Here is a 19,216-nt window from a genome sequence, read left to right on the forward strand (position 1 = left end):
TAGGGGTGCGTATAGTCCATAGGATCATCATAGTTTGATCATTTCTTTTGCAGATGTCCCTGGCCCAGTCACAGACCTGAAGCCTGTGGTCGTCACTCGCAAGATGATCTTCTTGAACTGGGACGACCCAGACGACAACGGTGGAAGTGACATCACTGGCTTCATCGTGGAGCGGAGGGATGCTAAGATGCACACGTGGAGGCAGCCCGTGGAGACGGCCTCCTCCAAGTGCGAGTGTGTAGGTATCATGGAGGGCCAGGACTACATGTTCCGGGTCATCGCCAAGAACAAGTACGGCATGGGACCCCCCCTGGAACTGGGACCCATCAAGGCTGTGGACCCACAAGGTGAGAAGGAGCTTTCTTTAGAGATGCTCCTATAGTTTGCCTGTGTTAAAAGACACAGGCAAACTATGGTAGTTTGGTACATTTAGTTTGTTTTGCTTCATGGTAAAGTAATATTGTGCCTTAACATTAAATAAACTTAAACTTAAATAATACATGCTTTTACCACAGCTTTGCACGATCATCTTTTAAACCCTTTTGGTTGTTTAATCTATGCGATGCAGGACCCCCCAGCTACCCTGAGAAGTTCCACTACACAGAGAGGACCAAGAACTCCATCACCCTGGCCTGGAAACCACCTCGTAATGACGGCGGCAGCCCCATCATCGGCTACTTTGTAGAGAAGAAAAAACATGACCAGCAGGTCTTTGAGCCCTGCAACAAAGACATCTGCCCCAACCAGACCATGACCGTGGAGGGTCTGGAGGAGTCCTGGATGTATGAGTTTAGGATTAAATGTGCCAACCTGATTGGAGAGAGCGAGCCCTCCATTCCTTTGACGGTTGTGATTCAGGATGATGAAGGTGAGCCTCAAGTATCTCATGGTTCTGATAGTTTCTTCATCTTGAGGATGCTTGTGACTGGAGTATATATCCTGGGTCTGATAGTTCCTTCATCTTGAGGAGGCTTGTAACTGCATGATATATCCCGGTTCTGATAGTTCCTTCATCTTGAGGAGGCTTGTAACTGCAGTATATCCTGGTTCTGATGGTTACTTCATCTTGAGGAGGCTTGTAATTGGAGTATATATCCTGGTTCTGATAGTTCCTTCATCTTGAGGAGGCTTGTAACTGGAGTATATATCCTGGTTCTAATAGTTACTTCATCAGGAGGAGTATGTAAGTAATGTTGCTGAAAGCTATTGGCCGCGTAGCTCAAGCACTCTGTCAGAAGCAGTCAGATCAGGATCCAGGGTGTTAAATCCTTATATATTTATCTATACTATTAATACAGCGTATCGTTCTTGATGATATCCAATGATATGAGGACAGAATACATTTAAATGTGGTGTTCTCCTCCCAGTGTCTCCTGAGATCCACATGCTGAAGGTCTTCAAGGGAGACTCCATCACGGTGAGGAAGGGCGACCTCATCGAGATCCCGGCCGACGTGATTGGTCTGCCCATCCCCAAGGTGGAGTGGTTTAAGGACGACGTTCTGATAGCGGATGCTTCAGAGAGCCTGCTGATGGAGACAGTGGAGACCGGCAGGATGAACTGTAACACCTGCGTCTCCATGCCTTCGGCCAACCGGCGGGACAAGGGCAGCTACACCGTCACTGCCTCCAACAACATGGGCACCTGCAGACACACCGTCTTCGTCATGGTGCTGGGTGAGAATACATGATCCATGGACAATCCTGATTGAGGGTCAAATGTAGAATCATATTATTGAACAATGTGTTAAAAACGATGAATCCTAATGTGTCCAGATTGAGGGTTACATATTTAACCACATTATTGAACAACATAAATTCTGTGGCTTTGCAGACCGCCCACTGCCCCCCAGGAATGTGATGGTGTCCAACATCAAGGGAGAGTCTTGCTCCCTGCAGTGGGACAAACCACTCGACAACGGTGGCAGCGAGCTCACCAACTACATTGTGGAGAGGAAGGAGATGTTGAGCGAGGAGCCAGAGGTGGAGGAGGGGGAGGAGCCGCCTGCTGCACCCCAGTGGACCGAAGTCACCAACAGCATCATTGAAAGGAGATTTGGGGTCAGTTCTGAACCCTCCTTTGGTCACCTGACCTCTGCATTTAGAAAGAAAAGTAGCAGGAACAGATGAGATGATGTGTACTGCTGATCTCCAGATGTAGAATATATTAGATCATGTGTTGATGTGTATGTTAGAGCAGAACTTCTGGTGGGTCTGGGCAGAAAACCAGTCTGGGCAGAAAACCAGAAATTGAAAGGACCGTTATGCTTAGTTTCTGGTTTAGTAAGAGATATTTTACCAGTAGCGAAACTTACCTGTGCGGGTGGACTTTTTCAGAAGAGGAATAGATTAAATAATGTTGATAATGGGATGATCTCTAGGTGTGGAACCTGGAGACCAATAAAACCTACCTGTTCCGGGTCCGAGCTGAGAACCGCTATGGTAGGTCCGACCCCTGTGCCACAGAAGAAGTTCTCATCACGGATCCGTTCGGCCTTCCTGGGCCACCAGAGAAGCCAACCATCGCTGAGTACTCCAAGACCTCCATGACCCTAACCTGGGAGCCCCCCAGGGAAAATGGCGGCTCTTTGGTCACCGGCTACTGGCTGGAGAAGAGGGAGAAAGGCTCCTCCTACTGGGCCAAGGTCAACAAGGTTCCTGTCACAAAGCGCGGCCTTAAGGGCTGGGAATACCAGGTGAGCTGAGGACAGAGCTGGGTCTCTAGATCACACGAGGTTGAGTCTGAGTTGGAGTCCGTTCGCTCAACCTGTGTGTCCTGGTTCCAGGTTACCCGTCTGAACGAGGGGACGGAGTACGAGTTCCGAGTAGCAGCGTCCAACTCTGCAGGAACCGGACCTTTCAGTGGAGCTTCAGACTCTGCTTTTGCTGTCGACCCTCTCAGTAAGTGAACACTGCTGGTTACTGCTGCAGCTTAACCATGATCACCACCTGTCCACATGTTCCCCAAGCATGCGCTTGAATTGAGTTAACATGTCAAGGCATTCAGTGATAAACTAACAGGTTGCATTTCCCCCAACCAGCTCCCCCCGGCATGCCGGCTGCCCCGACGGTTGCGGACAAGACCAAGCACAGCGTCACCTTGGCCTGGAGCGCCCCAGAGCGGGATGGTGGAAGTCCTATCAAGGGCTACATCATCGAGATCCAAGACGAAGGCTCCTCAGAGTGGGCGAGGATCAACGACGCAGATTCTCTGCACCCCACTACCGAGTTCACTGTCCCCAGCCTCCGAGAGCTTAAACTGTACCGCTTCAGGATCATTGCGGTCAATGACATCGGGGAGTCCGACCCCAGTCCTCGCACCGCAGAGGTTCTGGTAGAGGAGGTTCAGGGTACGTTATAGTACATATAGGATAACTCTATAATATACATTATTTATCATATAGAATCACTAAAATAATTCAAAGTATGTTGCGTCCTGAGGCTCCTATGAAATCTCCTCTGCCCTTTGACCTCCACAGTTGAACCCAAGCTGATGCTGGACATGCTGGCAGACGACCTGCTCTGCATCAGGGCTGGTGACCCAATCAGGATCCCGGTCATTGTCAAGGGCCGCCCCGTTCCCAAGGTTACCTGGGACTTTGATGGCAAAGCCAAGTCGCACAAGAAGAACAAAGTGCACACATTGCCAGTGGACTCTGAGGTCTGTCATCTCAACCATTTTTTATTAATGTTCTAAGCTCTTCATTAATTAAGCAGCCTACACTGGGGGCTTTTCTAAGAGAGTAGTATAGTGGAAATATTATCATCAGTGCACATCACTGCATTTTACAAAAAATATTTACAAATGTATAAAATAAACATGAAACCATCCTTCAAACTAGGTGGAAATAAAGAGAAAAATGTTAAAGTGATGAGACTGTGTTGTTTGGACATGTTGGTAGATTGAGTCTACAGACATGACTTCCACCGTGACCATCCCTGTCAGCCTGAGGAGTCATTCAGGACGCTTCACCATCACCGGCAAGAACAAGTCTGGACAGAAACACATCAACGTCAGAGTTAATGTCCTTGGTACGTCTCATTATGCTGCCTCCATACAGCCTTCATACAGCATCAATACAGCCTTCATACAGCCTCCATATAGCTTCCATATAGCCTTCAAACAGCCTCCATATAGCCTCCATATAGCCTCCATACAGCGTCCATATAGCCTCCATACAGCCTTCATACAGTCTTCATACAGCCTCCATACAGCCGCCATATAGCCTCCATACAGCGTCCGTACAGCGTCCATGTAGCCTCCATATAGCCTTCATGCAGTCTTCATATAGCCTCCATACAGCGTCCATACAGCGTCCATATAGCCTCCATGTATCCTTCATATAGCCTCCATATGAGTTGGTAACTAGGTGAGTTAGTACCATGACTGGATGAGATTGTAACCAATTTAGTTAGTAACTAGAAAAGTATTAACTGGATGAGTCAGTGACTGGATTATTTAGCAACAAGGTTAGCTACTAACAAGGTGAGTTAGTTATTGGATGAGTTCCTAAGTGGATGGGTTCCAACCTGAAAGAGTTCCTAACTGGATGAGTTCCTAACTGGATAAGTTCCTAACGATGAGTTCCTAACTGGATGAGTCCCTAACTGGATGAGTTACTGACTGGATGAGTTCCTAACTGGATGAGTTACTGACTGGATGTGTCTCCAGATGTTCCTGGGGCTCCAAAGGATCTGAAGGTGACTGACATTGCCAAGTCAACGATGAGGCTGATCTGGAAGCTTCCAGACAACGATGGAGGAGAGAGAATCAAGAGCTACTTCATAGAGAAGAGATGTGTCACCGACAAGGCCTGGACCACGGTATGACTCCTACCTCCCTCCTCCTTCCTTCTCTGTTCCTCTGACATTGGAAACATTGGGAGGAAGAACTATTTGCTCGGCTTGGTCCACTCCAGTCGGGAGGGTGCCCATTGTTGGGTTGGGATTTAAGTTGTGTGCTAGTGATTGTTGTGTCTATAGTTGTGTGGTCATGGTTGGGGTGTTTCTTGAGTTGTGTACTTGTGGTTGTGTGCAGGTGAACGCCACGTGCGCTAGCCAGGCGTATGTGGTCCCAGGTCTTCTGGAGGGCCAGGAGTACCTGTTTAGGGTCCGCGCTGAGAACCGCCTCGGATTCAGCCCTTACACTGTAACCAGTGAGCCTTCAAGGGCCCGGGACCCCATCTGTAAGTTACTCCACCCCCCCCCCCCCCACACACACACACACACACACACAAACACACCAGAGCTGTAGAGGAGGCTTCTATAACCCCTGGATACCCCTCCCCAGATCCTCCTGACCCCCCCACCAAGGTCAGGGTGAATCTGGTCACCAAGACCACGGTGACCCTGAGCTGGGAGGCCCCTAAGAACAATGGCGGCTCTCGGGTCACACACTACCTCATTGAGCGTCTTAGCTGGGACACCAGTGGCAAGGAGAAGGAGACGTGGAAGCAGTGCAACAAGAGAGAAGTAGAGGAGCTCACCTTCGTGGTGGAGGACCTGAAGGAGGTCAGTCCTAAACACAACCAAACAAACCATCTAACACTCTGAACACATCCACATGGAACCAAGTACAGTCCGCCAAAAACCGCCAAGAGGGGGGAGATCACAAGGCTGGCAAGGGTTCAACCAATCATAGAAGGTTGCAGCACCCACACTTATTCAGAGAGGGCGCCCATCCTTGGGTTTGATTTTTCTGTTTACAAACATCCTCATGACCTCACTAAAGTGTGTGTGTGTGTCCGTGTGTGTGTGTCCGCAGGGAATAGAATACGAGTTCAGGGCGAAGGCTGTGAATGCAGCCGGCCCCAGCAGACCCTCGGCAACAGCCGGACCCCTGGTGATCAAGGATCAGACATGTAATAGCTCTACACCCATCACACACCACGCCCCCAGCAGTTAACACATCCTTGTAAATTCCTTGGGAGGGGGTTGTGATCACGCCATCTGTCACTTTCTCCAGGCGCACCCACCATTGAAATGCGTGAGGCGGTGGAGGGAGAGGAGGGCTGTGACGTCAGCCTGCTGGCTAAGATCAGCGGCTGCCCCTTCCCCACCCTCACCTGGCTGAAGGCCGGCCTGGCCAAACCTGAGGACAAGACAGGGGTGCAGTACGACCAGCACACCAACAAGCTGGTCACCCAGGAGAAGTGTACCCTGCTCATCCAGCAGTCGAAGAGGGAGGACTCTGCCCTCTACACCCTGACCGCCAGCAACAGCCTGGGCAAGGCATCCAAGGACATCACCCTGACTGTCCTCGGTGAGAACAAACTCATAATAAGCAGTGATGTCATCTTTAACACTCTTAATCAGTGGATCCCCAACTTGTTTTGTCTGACCCCACCCCGACTTAAAAACAAGTAAGGTCTAACCATTGAGTGTTATAGTGCCTTATGTTGTGTATGAAATGCCACACATCGTAGCATTATACTTATACTATGGGTATCCGGGAAGCCTCACCCTCACTCGGACGTGGATATGAAGTAAACTGTTCTCAGAGAGAGGTTCACCAAATTACCATGTTTAAATTCTTACAAAACAGTTGTGGGTTCAGTGGCTCTTTAAGTTTAAATATGTAAAAGATACAAAACCACTTAAATTATCTTATGCTGGCATGTATATCATATATATTAAATCATAGAATAAAGGGTCCATGCAATTGGTTACATGTTGAAATTCAAACATTTGGCTTGATAATGTTGAGGTTTTATCTCAAAGATTACCGTTTCTTTCTCTTTGGCCACCCTGTTCATAAAATGTATAATACTACAATTGCAAGGAGTTTCATAAGTGGGCTTAATAGCAAATGTGTTACCTGATTCGGCAATAGATTGGGACTTAACAGATTTATTTATAGATTAATTTACATTCAAATCTTCGAGAATGCCATTTTAATGAAACATAACGTGAATTGTTAATGTTAATAGGTCATACAATGTCCTATTTACATTAACCTAACTAAATAACTTTGAATAATGCGTATGAATTATAAATAATGTCAATAAGGTTTTTATCCACCACATTGATTGTTAATAAAGTGACTTCATGTAAACATAACCCCTCCCTCTCTTCAGGTCGCCCTGGCCCCCCGGTGGGACCCATCAAACTGACGGAGGTGTTTGCTGAGCGCATCGGTCTGGCATGGAACCCTCCCAAAGACAACGGAGGATCCAAAATCACCAACTACGTGGTGGAGAAGCGCGAGGACAACAGAAAGTCCTGGGTGCACGTGTCCAACGACCCCAAGGAGTGTGCTTATGTGGTGACCCGACTCACGGAGAACCATGAGTACGAGTTCCGGGTAATGGCTCAGAACAAGTTTGGAGTGGGACCGCCCATAAGCAGTGAACCAGAGAAGGCCAGGAACCTCTTCAGTAAGTTCAGACTGCATGGACATTCATGTGACCTTTTCTGTTCTTATCTATATCAAGTGGTATTTATTTCACGTCAAAAGCAATCTAATAAATCTATTTAATGAGCTTCTCTCAAAATGAAAGTGAAGTAGTACTGGATTGTAAAATAGTTGTCAGTCAGCCTTTCAGGGGTACCAGTGATGTCTGTCAGCCTCTTAGGTGTACAAGTGATGTCAGTCAGCCTCTTCGGTGTACCGGTGATGTCAGTCAGCCTCCAAGGTGTACCAGTGGTGTCAGTCTGCCTCTAAGGTGTACCAGTGGTGTCAGTCCGCCTCTAAGGTGAACTAGTGTGGAGCAGAGATAAAGAAGCCTAAGGTTGCCCTTTGCCTTCCAGCGGTTCCTGGTCAGTGTGAGAAGCCCACGGTCACCGAGGTGTGTCTGGAGTCCATGACGGTGAACTGGGATGAGCCCGAGTACGACGGAGGCTCCTCAATCACCGGCTACTTCATTGAGAAGAAGGAGACCACCTCCAAGCGCTGGGCCAGGGTCAGCCGCGAGCCAATCAGAGCGCTGCCCCTGGGGAACAACTGGGACGTCACCGGGCTGATAGAGGGCTCCATGTACCAGTTCAGGGTCATCGCCATAAACGCTGCCGGCTGCGGCCTCCCCAGTGTTCCCTCGGACCCTGTGCTCTGCAGGGACCCCATCAGTAAGACCCAGACTCCCCTGCTCCATCACTTCACAACATCCAGCTCTGAAACAAGCCTAACGTGTTCTTTGTGTGTGTGTGTGTGTGTGTGTGTGTGTGTGTGTGTGTGTAGCACCCCCTGGCCCCCCGTCCCCCAAAGTGACAGACTGGACCAAGTCCACCGTGGAGCTGGAATGGATTCCCCCTCAAACAGACGGAGGCTCCAAGGTGACCGGCTACTTCGTGGAGTACAAGGAGGTGGACAAGGCGGAGGAGGAGAAGAAGGCTCAGAGAATGGCCCTGATGCTGAGCGAGCCAGAAGAGGAGGAGAAGGAGGGAGAGCCTGAGGAGTGGGAGAAGGTCATTACTACAGTTACCACACAGTAGATCTATATCTCTTTCAAACATCCCTGAGTGCTTATTGAATTAGTTTGGACTGTATTGATTTTGAACTATTAGTAAATCTGTAGTGATTCGTCATCCTACTGCAGGCTAAAGACAAGGAAATCAGAGGAACCAAGTTTGTGGTTCCCGACCTGAAGGAGGGCAGTCAGTACCGCTTCAGGGTGAGAGCTGTCAACGCTGCTGGGGTTGGAGAGCCAGGACACGTCTCAGAGCTAATTGAGCTCAAAGACAGAACCAGTAAGGACTTCCACATACCTCATGATGTAGCCTGGCAGAAATAATACTTCATATAATAGTCCTTCGTAAGTGATGACAATATGTCCTCCCCTCCTGTCCTCTCCTCTAGTTGCTCCTGAGATGGACCTGGATGCATCTGTTAAGGAGAAGATCGTAGTACATGCTGGTGCCACCATCCGTATCATTGCCTACGTCTCTGGTAAACCAGCTCCACTTATCAGCTGGTGTCGCGATGATGCAGATGTTCCCAAGGAGGCGGTTGTGGAGACCACTGGCATCTCTAACTCTCTGGTCATCAAGAACTGCAGGCGCCAACACCAGGGCATCTACACCCTTTCCGCCAAGAACGAGGGTGGCGAGAGGAGAAAGGCTGTGGTCGTAGAAGTTCTGGGTGAGTTGTGAGGAGACATGATGAGGTCTAGTAAGACTATTCACAGAATCCCTCAACACATTCTAGAAATAGGGAGAACCTGTTGATGTGATAGTAACTGTTGTTGGTCTTTGTGTCTAGATGTGCCTGGCCCAGTGGGGCTTCCCTTCGCTGGAGAGAATCTGACCAACGACTCGTGTAAACTGACGTGGTCTTCTCCTGAGGACAACGGTGGCTCGGCCATCACCAACTACATCATCGAGAAGAGAGAGTCTGACCGCATGGGCTGGACCTCGGTGTCCTACACGGTGACCAGGAACAACGCGGTTGTCCAGGGTCTCATTGACGGGAAGGGATACTTCTTCAGGATCGCAGCAGAGAATATCATTGGCATGGGACCCTTCATCGAAACCGACAAGATGGTTCTCATCAAGGACCCCATCTGTAAGGAACATGTGGATGTTTGGATGTTGGATGTATCCTATACAGTACCGTATAAAGAATGTTGTTTTTAATTGTGACATTGCATTAGATCAGGGGTCTCAAACTCAACTTACCTGGGGGCCACTGGAGGTAGAGTCTGGGTCAGGCTGGGCCGCATTAAGTATTCCACAGAAAAAAGGAGCACAACTGACCCAATCTAAGTTAATGATTGGGCTATAGTTAGATTACATTGGCTATGTAATTCATAGCCGTTGGTGGAAACCAGGACATTTGAGCATCCTTTGGCTTTTGTTGGGACTCAGGACACGCAACTCAAAATTGGGACTGTCCTGGCAAAACCGGGACATCTGGTCACCCTACCACAAGTGATAAAAAAGTGTGCCAAGCGACTCAGCAGGAATGTGCGTTTGACAACAACGTGCAGGCCGCACTAACACTCAATTTTGATGCCAAGTAGAGGGCCACAAAATATCATCCCGCGGGCCTCAATTGGCCCCCGGGCCGCGAGTTTGAGACCCCTGCATTAGATCCTGTGATAATGTAAAGAACCAGTTTGTACTTATATTCATGGACGCCAGCGTTGTTGAATGTAGTGTTGGTGCTGCTTCTGAGGGTTTCTGTCTGACAGCTGTTCCGGAGCGTCCAGAAGAGCTTGAAGTCATCGCCATCACCAAGGAATCCATTTCTGTTTCCTGGAGACCACCCAAGTACGATGGTGGTGCTGAGATCACCCAGTATATCTTGGAGTCTCGTCTGATCGGAAAAGACAACTTCACGCCAATCGGTGGAGAAGAGAAGCTGATGGACAAGAAGTTTACCCATACTGGCCTGAAGGAGGGTTCTAGCCACGAGTTCAGAGTTTCTGCCATCAACCATGTCGGCAAGGGCAAAGCCTCCTTCTGCACCAAACCCATCCAGGTCAAGGAGGAGCTCGGTGAGCACTGCACTGCATCGTCGATCCGGGTTGCACACTGTATCTAGCGTGTGACAATGAACTGTGGACAGGGCACTCTGCTTTTAGACTAGATCTAGTCAGTGACGTCTGCTGTTATGAAGGACTCTGACCGTTTCTCTTCTCTGTTTCTCAGAACCTCCCTCCCTGGACCTGGACTTCAGAGACAAGATGATGGTGAAGGTAGGAGACATGTGCAACCTGCAGGGTCGCTACAGCGGCAAGCCAGCGCCCACCATCACCTGGAGCAAGAACGACGAGGAGCTGAAGGCTGATGAGGAGATCAGCTCCCACAGCACCAGTAGACACCTCAACCTCACCATCTCCAAGGCCAAGAGAGAGCACAGTGGCTGCTACACGGTCACTCTGGAGAATGCAGTGGGAACACGCAAGGGACTGTGCTCCATAACCGTGGTCGGTGAGTACTGCTGCAGTCTGCCTCTCATTAATCTCCCTGGTTGGTTAGTTCTTTAGTCTGCCTCACATTAGTCTCCCTGGTTGGTTAGTTTTATGGTCTGCCCCACAATAGTCTCCCTGGTTGGTTAGTTCTTCAGTGCACCTTGCATTAGTCTCCCTGGTTGTTTAGTTCTGTAGTCTGCCTAGCAGTAGTCTCCCTGGTTGGTTAGTTCTGTAGTCTGCCTAGCCTTAGTCTCCCTGGTTGGTTAGTTCTGTTGCCGGCTTCACAATAGTCACACACCAGACCCCAATTCAATCTGCTTTGAGTCTCTGCTGGTTCTTGGCTGGTTGGCTAGAGCCTTTAGACATGGTGTGGTTGGTGTTTCTAAGGTGATCTTTTCTCCTCCAGACCGACCACAGCCTCCAGAGGGTCCTGTAGTATTCGACGAGGTCTACAGGAACTACATGGTGATCTCCTGGAGCCCTCCTCTGGACGACGGTGGCTGTGCCATCTCTAACTACATCGTGGAGAAGAGAGACACCAACAGAGAGCTGTGGATGCCCGTCACCTCCTCCTGCACCAGGACCAGCTGCAAGGTCAGCTCCGCTTGTTGCTCCAGTCAAGCCAAGACTAACCTGCTAACAGTGTCTGCAGGCTAGCTCAGGTTCCCATGCTGGTAGAATATAGGGGGTCATCATCGGATCATGCGTACAAATGTATAGACATCCAAGAGCTAAGGCAGCTATAATAATGTACATTGATGATGTCATCTACGAGCTAATGCAGCTATGATAAAGTATAATGACGATGCCATCCAGGAGTTAATGCAGCTATAATAATGTATAATGACGATGACATCCAGGAGCTAATGCAGCTATAATAATGTATAATGACGGTCACATTAAGGAGCTTTGCTAATGCAGCTATAATTTTGTATTTGGACATCTAGGAGCTATGCCAATACGGCTATAATAATGTATTATGAAAGCCAGGACATATGCTAATGTTGCTATAATTATGTCTTATGACAGCTAGAAGCCATGCTAATAGCTATACCAATGTAGCTATAATAATGTAGCAATACTAATATAGCTATGCTAATGTAGCTATGCAAATGTTTTCTGACATCAGGTTCCAAAGCTGATCGAGGGCAGAGACTACATTGTCAGGATCATGGCTCAGAACATCTACGGCATCAGCGAACCTCTACTGTCTACTGAGACCAAGGCTAAAGATGTCTTCAGTAAGCCATACCTCCTCTTTAATGATCATAATAATAATAACAATTAAAGTTGTAAGCAGCGTTTATCGTGGGCCAAGCCTAGTGCCGACTATGGAAACCCTTTTTGATTTAATCAGGTTAATAATCAAGGGGTAGCCTCAGTTTAGGTCTGGTGATACACTTTCAGAAGTTATACACCTTGTTCTCACAAGACACTGCCATGGGGATGCCACGCAATTTAATTTGACAAATATACACCCCCTAAAAACAGCCCTCCTCTTTCATACACCAGTGGGCCTCGTCCTTCTCTCTGTGCCTCATTGTCTTTGGACTGGTTTAAAGACGCCCCAGTTTGAACAGTGTGGTAGGACAGTGTCAGCAGCCTATGTAGGTTCTTACTCCTGTGCTACTTTATCCCAGAGGTCCCAGATGCCCCAAAGCAGCCTGTGGTAAAGGAGGTGTACCACAACACCGCCCTAATCAGCTGGGAGCCTCCTGCTGACGGAGGGAAACCCATCACTGGGTACAACGTGGAGAGGAAGGAGACCATGGCTAAAGGGTGAGGATGGAGATGATTTTAACCATGGTGATCATGATGACATGATGGTTGCCGTGGGGATGATGATGATGATGTGTTGGCAACAGGGGTGATGATGTATCCATGTGATGGTTATAACCATGGTGGTGGTGATGATGATGATGGTAACCAGGGAGATTATGATGATAGTAACCATAGTGATGCTGTTCCTGTCAGATGGATCCGCTGTAACAAGGAGAAGATCCATGCCAGGGTTGAGTACTGGGTCCCAGATCTGCTGCAGGGCTGCGAGTACGAGTTCAGAGTCAGTGCTGAAAACGTTGTGGGAGTGGGAGACCCCAGCCCCGCCACCAAACCAGTGTTCGCTAAAGACCCCATTGGTAGGTGGACCATTAAAACTATAGATATACACGCTGTACCTACATACAATGTACTATCACTACATGTACATATACTATATATACTGTAAGTATACACCAAACCAGTGTTTGCTTTAGACCTCATCAGTAGCTAGACCTGCCCCAGGCTATTATTTGCATACACAGAACCTGTAAACATGGATATACCTCTACAGCTAGTGATATTTGGATAGGTAGAAATTAGGGTAATAACAAGGTCTTGTCTGTTCCAGTTCGTCCTAGTCCTCCCGTGAATCCAGAGGCCATAGACTGGACCAAGGAGTCTGTGTCCCTGTCCTGGCAGCCTCCAAAGGACACCGGCAGGGGCAAGATCCTGGGATACCTGGTGGAGTTCCAGAAGGCCGGGGACGAGGAGTGGCTCAAGGTTGGATCTGTGATTTACACTCAAAGATTTAATCAATTAAACCAATGTGATCATTCTCTCATGATCATTCTCCCCTCCTCTGTGAGTGATCATTGAGAGATCTCTAAACCTCTACTGGTTGTCTTCAGGTGAACCAGACCCCAGACTCCTGCCAGGACATCAAGTTCAAGGTGATCAACCTGGAGGACGGAGGTCTGTACCGCTTCCGTGTCATTGCCGTCAATGCTGCTGGAGAATCTGAGGCTGCTAATGTGAAGGAGCCCGTCCGAGCTCAGGACAGATTCGGTGAGTCACCTCTTCTTGGTAATGTTTTGATAGCTCAGTGTTTTAAATCATAGTTTTGAAGATGAACACTAGCTTTGTTTGTGTGTTTCATCTCTTCTGACCCCTTGTGGTTACAGAGCCCCCAGAGCTGATCCTGGATGCAGCGATGACTCGTGAGGTGAAGGCCATGGCTGGAACTCACATCGTCCTGATGGCTGAGATCACTGGTAAACCCTTCCCTAGTGTCATCTGGAAGAAGAATGAGGCCGAGGTGCCCACCAGAGCTGACATCGAGGTCAACCAGAGTGCGACCAAGCTGGAGATGAGGTTCTGTAACCGTGACGACTGTGGAGATTACACCCTGACTGTGGAGAACCCGGCTGGATCCAAGACCGTGACCTGCACTGTCTTGGTCCTGAGTAAGAGACCCCCCAAATTACATGTTTCACTTTAGCTAGTTAAATAGGACATCATGTTTAACGCATTTGGCGATTGGAATAAGTGTAAAGATGAAATAAAACATGCAAAAGTGCATTATGCCTTACTAAATATATAAAATCTCCACATTATAGCAATAAAAAAAATATATAGTGCCGTCTTGTGCAGGCGTCTATCCTAAATGTCTTATATTTTAAGCATGGGTAGCTCTAGTGGGAATGGAAAGCCCTTCCAATTGCAGTGTTAATGCCTTGCTCTACCGCTTGGGATTTGAATGCCTACGCTTGGCTGCCATGTTCTAACATGATGCCTTTCTTTCCCAGATAAGCCCGGTCCCATTCAACACCTGCGTGTGACCGACGTGAGGAGTGACTCCGCCTACCTGTCCTGGAAAGACCCAGAGGACAATGGCGGTGCCCGCATCACTAACTTTGTGGTGGAAAAGAAGGATGCAGCCTCGGCCCAGTGGGTGCCCGTCTGCTCCTCTTCTAAGAAGCGCAGCATTACGGCCAAACACCTGATGGAAGGAACATCCTACCTGTTCCGCGTAGCTGCTGAGAACCAGTATGGCAGGAGTGAATATGTGGAGACACCAAGGTCCATCAAGGCCATGAACCCCCTGTGTGAGTACTAACTGCACACTGGTGATCCATAGCATGTATTCATGGATAGGATACCTAGACAGATCGTTCTGGATGTCTGGATGTTGGTCTGATGTAATATTTTCTTTGGCCCCTCAGTCCCACCTGGCCCACCTAAGGACCTGCATCACGTCGATGCTGACAAGACTGAGGTGTGGCTGATCTGGAACTGGCCCGACCGCAACGGAGGAAGTAACATCACTGGCTTCTTGGTTGAGTACCAGGAGGAGGGAGAGAGGGAATGGGATGAGTGGAAGACGGTCAGTATCCCTGAAAGTCATGTGACTGGCCTGGAGGAGGGAAAGACGTATCGTTTCCGTGTGAGAGCTGAGAACGCGATTGGCCTCAGCAGACCCGACACCACCCTTCCTGTCCTATGCCAGGAGAAACTGGGTGAGACATCAAGAAACCTAACTTTATCTTCATTGTAATTATGCCAACACAGATGTATTCACCTTTTTTCGTTTATAGAACTTCAGTGTAGTTAAAAAGCCTTCTTTGTGTCTTCGTTTGTCCAGTGGCTCCCATTGTTGAAGTGGACGTTAAGCTGATAGAGGGCATCACGGTCAAGGCTGGCACCACCATCAGGCTTCCAGCCATCATGAGAGGAATCCCAGTTCCCACTGCTAAGTGGTGCATCGAGGGAGAGGAGATCACTACCGAGGGGAATGTAAAGATAGACACTGACAACTTCTCTACTGTGCTTAGCATCAATGACTGTACCAGAAATCACACTGGGAGCTATCTGCTGACGGTGTCCAACCCAGCCGGAAGCAAAACCGTGGGGCTCAGTGTGACCGTTCTGGATGTTCCCGCTGCTCCCATTGGACCGCTGAATATCCTGGAGGTGACACCAGACTCCATGGAGATCGAATGGCGTCCTCCCAAAGATGATGGAGGTAGCCCAGTTATCAATTACATCGTTGAGAAGAGAGAATCCAACAAGGAGTCCTGGGGAGGAGTAAGCTCTGGTAGCACCGCTAACATACTCAAGATCTCCCGTCTGCAGAAGGGAGTGGAGTATGTGGTCCGAATCCGTGCTGAGAATAAAATGGGTATTGGTGCTGCGCTGGAGAGCATGCCCACCGTCGCCCAGCACTCATTTGAGGCCCCAAGCCACCCTGGTAAACCACATACGTCAGATATTGCAGAGGACGCAGTCACGGTTGGCTGGACCATGCCTTTGGCTGATGGTGGTAGCCAGATCACTGGCTACCTAATTGAACGCCGACACATTGGAGGCAAGTGGATCCGTGTGAACAAGACGCCGTGCAAGGACCTCAGGTACAGAGTTCTGGGCCTGTTTGAGGGCAACAACTATGAGTTCAGAGTTTTTGCTGAAAATATTGCTGGATACAGTGGTCCCTCTCCCATCTCGGACCCCTGCAAGCCTTGTAGGCCCATCACTGTGCCAAGCCACCCTGTCAACCCCAAGGTCAAGGACTACAGCAAATCAACAACTGACCTGGTGTGGTCAAAACCTAACAAAGATGGAGGTAGCCCCATCCTGGGCTACACAGTGGAGATGAAGAAGGCTGATAGTGAGGAGTGGAAGAAGGTTAACCTGGATGACTTCATCAAACAGTGTGCCTACAGAGTCAAGGCCCTGGAGGAAGGGCAAGAATATAGGTTCAGAGTATTTGCTTCCAATATGATTGGAGATGGAGAATCCCGGGAGATCCCAGAGTCCACCATTGCTCAGGACATCCTCATTCCTCCTGAAATAGAGATGGAGGCTTCCTGCCGTGAGCGTCTCACTGTGCGCGCTGGACACAACATCAACATCACAGGCTACATCAAGGCTCGTCCAGACCCTGAGATCCTGTGGTCCAAGGGAGAGACTGTTTTGGAAAACACCAAACGTATCACCATCACCCAGAACCTCCCAGTGGTCCACATGAAAATCAAGGAGGCCACCAGAGCCGACCATGGCCAATTCCTCTTAAAGGCATCCAACGAGGGTGGTGAGGCCTCCTGCATCATCACAGTCAACGTCCTGGACCGACCTCTCCACTGTCAGAACCTCCACCTCACATATGTCACCAAGGGCTCCTGTATGATCAACTGGGAAGCTCCAATAGACAACGGTGGCTCTGAAATCACCAACTACATTGTGGAGTGCCGTGAGCCTAGCGTCAGCATGTGGTCTATGATCTCATCTACCTGCACCAACCGCATGATCAAGGCCAAGCTAATGGAAGGGCATGAATACCTGTTCCGTGTCTGTGCTGAGAACAAGATGGGCCCAGGGCCAACTGTGGAGACCAAGACACCCCTGCTGGCCATCGACCCCATTGAGAAACCTGGAGAGCCTGAGAATTTCCGGGCCACTGATATCGGCAAAAACCACGTGTACCTCAGATGGAGGAAGCCTGATTATGATGGCGGCAGCCGCAGCATCTCCTACAACCTGGAGTGTAAGGTAAAGGATGGCGAGGAGTGGGAGGAACTCAATGCTGGCCCTCTCAACAACACATTCCTCATGGCCGACAAGTGCACTGAGAACCAGACCTACACATTCAGGTCAGTTGCGACATTGGTACTGTGGCTGTTTTAACTATAAACAGGTTTAGCCTAATCTAATGTCTTATTTATGTTTATGATTTTATAACGTTTCTGAATCATTATTTTTTTTATTTAGGGTGCAGACAGTCAATGAGGGTGGAGAGAGTGACTGGGTGAAGCTCTGTGATATATTGGTGAGGGAAGAGATCCAGAAGCCAGTGATCGACCTGAAGCAGGTAGGATCAGTGACTGTGATGGCTGGAGAGTCTGTCAGAATGGAGGCTGGCCTGAGAGGAAAGCCCCAACCAGAGGTCAAGTGGGTCAAGGACAAAGCAACAGGAGACAACCCCAGAATGAGCTATGAGACAGGTGCCGACTACTCCAAGTTCCTCTTGACAAAGTCGAAACGTACAGACACCGGCAAGTATGTGGTCAGTGCCATCAACTCAGCTGGCACCTTCACAGCATATGCTAACGTCAACGTGTTGGACATCCCCGGGCCTGTAAGGAACCTCAGGGTTACTGGGATTGGAGCTGACAAGTGCAGGGTGATCTGGGACAATCCTGAGGACGACGGTGGATGTGAGGTGGACAGCTTCATTCTGGAGAAGTGTGAGACCAGAAGAATGGTCTGGTCTACATACTCTGCCTCTGTGGTAACTCCTTACTGCAACGTTACCCGCCTGGTGGAGGGCAATGAGTACATCTTCAGAGTGAGAGCTGAGAACAAGATGGGTACAGGACCAGCCGTAGAGAGCAAGCCTGTCACGGTGAAGACCCAGTTCAACAAACCTGGACCTCCCGAGGCCCCTGAGGTCTCAAAGGTAGGATAATGAATCCCTGTTGTAGAGTCTTTACAGGGTAGGGATGCCGAAGGGAACTCACAATACATTTTTGTTTAATACTGCAAAAGTAAAACACTTTCCAGTCATCATCAATGAGACCATAAAGCTACTCCTAAATAGTGGGACTGACAGCTGTGTGCTTCTCTTCAAGGTGGGCAAAGAGGAGATGACTGTTGTCTGGGCTCCCCCAGAGAATGATGGAGGAAAGTCGATCACCGGCTACATCCTGGAGAGGAAGGAGAAGAGAGCTGTGCGCTGGGTTCCCTGCACCAAGAGTACAATCACAGAGAGACGCATGAAGGTGACCAACCTCATCCCCAACCATGAGTATCAGTTCAGGGTCAAGGCTGAGAACGAGGTGGGCCTGGGAGAGCCCAGCAAGCCCTGCAGACCCGTGGCTGCCAAAGATCCAATCGGTGGGTATTCAATGAGAAAAACAACAGTTATTACCTGTATATTGCATTTCTTATCTTGACAAATTTATTATGAATAATGATAATCTATTATATCATCTGTGCACAGAGCCCCCGGGCCCCCCTGCATTCCTGAAGGTGGCCGACAGCACCAAAACTTCCATCACTCTGAGCTGGTCCAGACCTGTGTACGATGGTGGCGCTCCTATCATCAACTACAGCCTGGACCTGAGGTTGAAGACCGATGCCGACCCAGAGAATCCCTCTGTGGGCTGGAAGAGGATCGACACCCACGGCCCACTGGTCCTCACAGAGTTCACCATCGGACAGCTGGACGAGAAGCTGGAGTATGACTTTAAGGTGTCTGCCCAGAACCAGATGGGCTGGGGACGCCATGCTTACCTGAGGGAAGCTGCCTCCCCCAAAGAGATCCTGGGTGAGACTTTTGTTCATTTGCGCTATCACAATTTCCTGCACATATTGTTGCACAATTGTTATTGATGTAAGAGAAGATATAACCTGACTCTTAAAGGCCTACCTGCAGGTTTACCTTCAAGTTTTGATTAATGGGTACATAAAGCACTCAAAATATGTATATCATTTATAAAATGTCTCCAAAATAGTGTTAACAATAGTTAGTAACAGGTGTTTTCTAACGCCATTCGGCAATGACGTGGTGGAAGGTAGCCTCAGCCTTGTACTAGAACTATGGCATCTAAG

At 49.0% G+C, this 19,216-nt stretch overlaps 1 protein-coding gene across 1 annotated transcript in view; it reads left to right on the forward strand.

Annotated features, from left to right (window-relative positions):
* ttn.2 (titin, tandem duplicate 2) overlaps positions 1 to 19,216 on the forward strand; it is a gene marked incomplete at its 5' end in the record, with an annotated part of 205,553 nt that overhangs the window by 121,898 nt on the left and 64,439 nt on the right. The window contains 35 exons of the mRNA XM_079733755.1: positions 54 to 347; positions 569 to 868; positions 1,368 to 1,676; positions 1,834 to 2,060; positions 2,381 to 2,695; positions 2,786 to 2,900; positions 3,041 to 3,349; positions 3,479 to 3,660; positions 3,902 to 4,031; positions 4,672 to 4,823; positions 5,038 to 5,185; positions 5,290 to 5,510; positions 5,764 to 5,860; positions 5,965 to 6,261; positions 7,076 to 7,375; positions 7,749 to 8,063; positions 8,176 to 8,402; positions 8,534 to 8,684; positions 8,794 to 9,075; positions 9,196 to 9,498; positions 10,127 to 10,432; positions 10,587 to 10,868; positions 11,256 to 11,443; positions 11,979 to 12,090; positions 12,490 to 12,628; positions 12,824 to 12,987; positions 13,239 to 13,390; positions 13,519 to 13,675; positions 13,792 to 14,073; positions 14,416 to 14,715; positions 14,833 to 15,126; positions 15,252 to 17,256; positions 17,375 to 18,062; positions 18,235 to 18,499; positions 18,606 to 18,932. Of these exons, the coding sequence (XP_079589881.1) occupies positions 54 to 347; positions 569 to 868; positions 1,368 to 1,676; positions 1,834 to 2,060; positions 2,381 to 2,695; positions 2,786 to 2,900; positions 3,041 to 3,349; positions 3,479 to 3,660; positions 3,902 to 4,031; positions 4,672 to 4,823; positions 5,038 to 5,185; positions 5,290 to 5,510; positions 5,764 to 5,860; positions 5,965 to 6,261; positions 7,076 to 7,375; positions 7,749 to 8,063; positions 8,176 to 8,402; positions 8,534 to 8,684; positions 8,794 to 9,075; positions 9,196 to 9,498; positions 10,127 to 10,432; positions 10,587 to 10,868; positions 11,256 to 11,443; positions 11,979 to 12,090; positions 12,490 to 12,628; positions 12,824 to 12,987; positions 13,239 to 13,390; positions 13,519 to 13,675; positions 13,792 to 14,073; positions 14,416 to 14,715; positions 14,833 to 15,126; positions 15,252 to 17,256; positions 17,375 to 18,062; positions 18,235 to 18,499; positions 18,606 to 18,932 (10,335 nt within the window). The remainder of the gene's footprint in view (positions 1 to 53; positions 348 to 568; positions 869 to 1,367; positions 1,677 to 1,833; positions 2,061 to 2,380; positions 2,696 to 2,785; positions 2,901 to 3,040; positions 3,350 to 3,478; positions 3,661 to 3,901; positions 4,032 to 4,671; positions 4,824 to 5,037; positions 5,186 to 5,289; positions 5,511 to 5,763; positions 5,861 to 5,964; positions 6,262 to 7,075; positions 7,376 to 7,748; positions 8,064 to 8,175; positions 8,403 to 8,533; positions 8,685 to 8,793; positions 9,076 to 9,195; positions 9,499 to 10,126; positions 10,433 to 10,586; positions 10,869 to 11,255; positions 11,444 to 11,978; positions 12,091 to 12,489; positions 12,629 to 12,823; positions 12,988 to 13,238; positions 13,391 to 13,518; positions 13,676 to 13,791; positions 14,074 to 14,415; positions 14,716 to 14,832; positions 15,127 to 15,251; positions 17,257 to 17,374; positions 18,063 to 18,234; positions 18,500 to 18,605; positions 18,933 to 19,216) is intronic.

This window comes from Pollachius pollachius, assembly GCF_949987615.1.
Source record: "Pollachius pollachius genome assembly, chromosome: 3".
NCBI classification, from domain to species: Eukaryota; Metazoa; Chordata; class Actinopteri; order Gadiformes; family Gadidae; genus Pollachius; species Pollachius pollachius.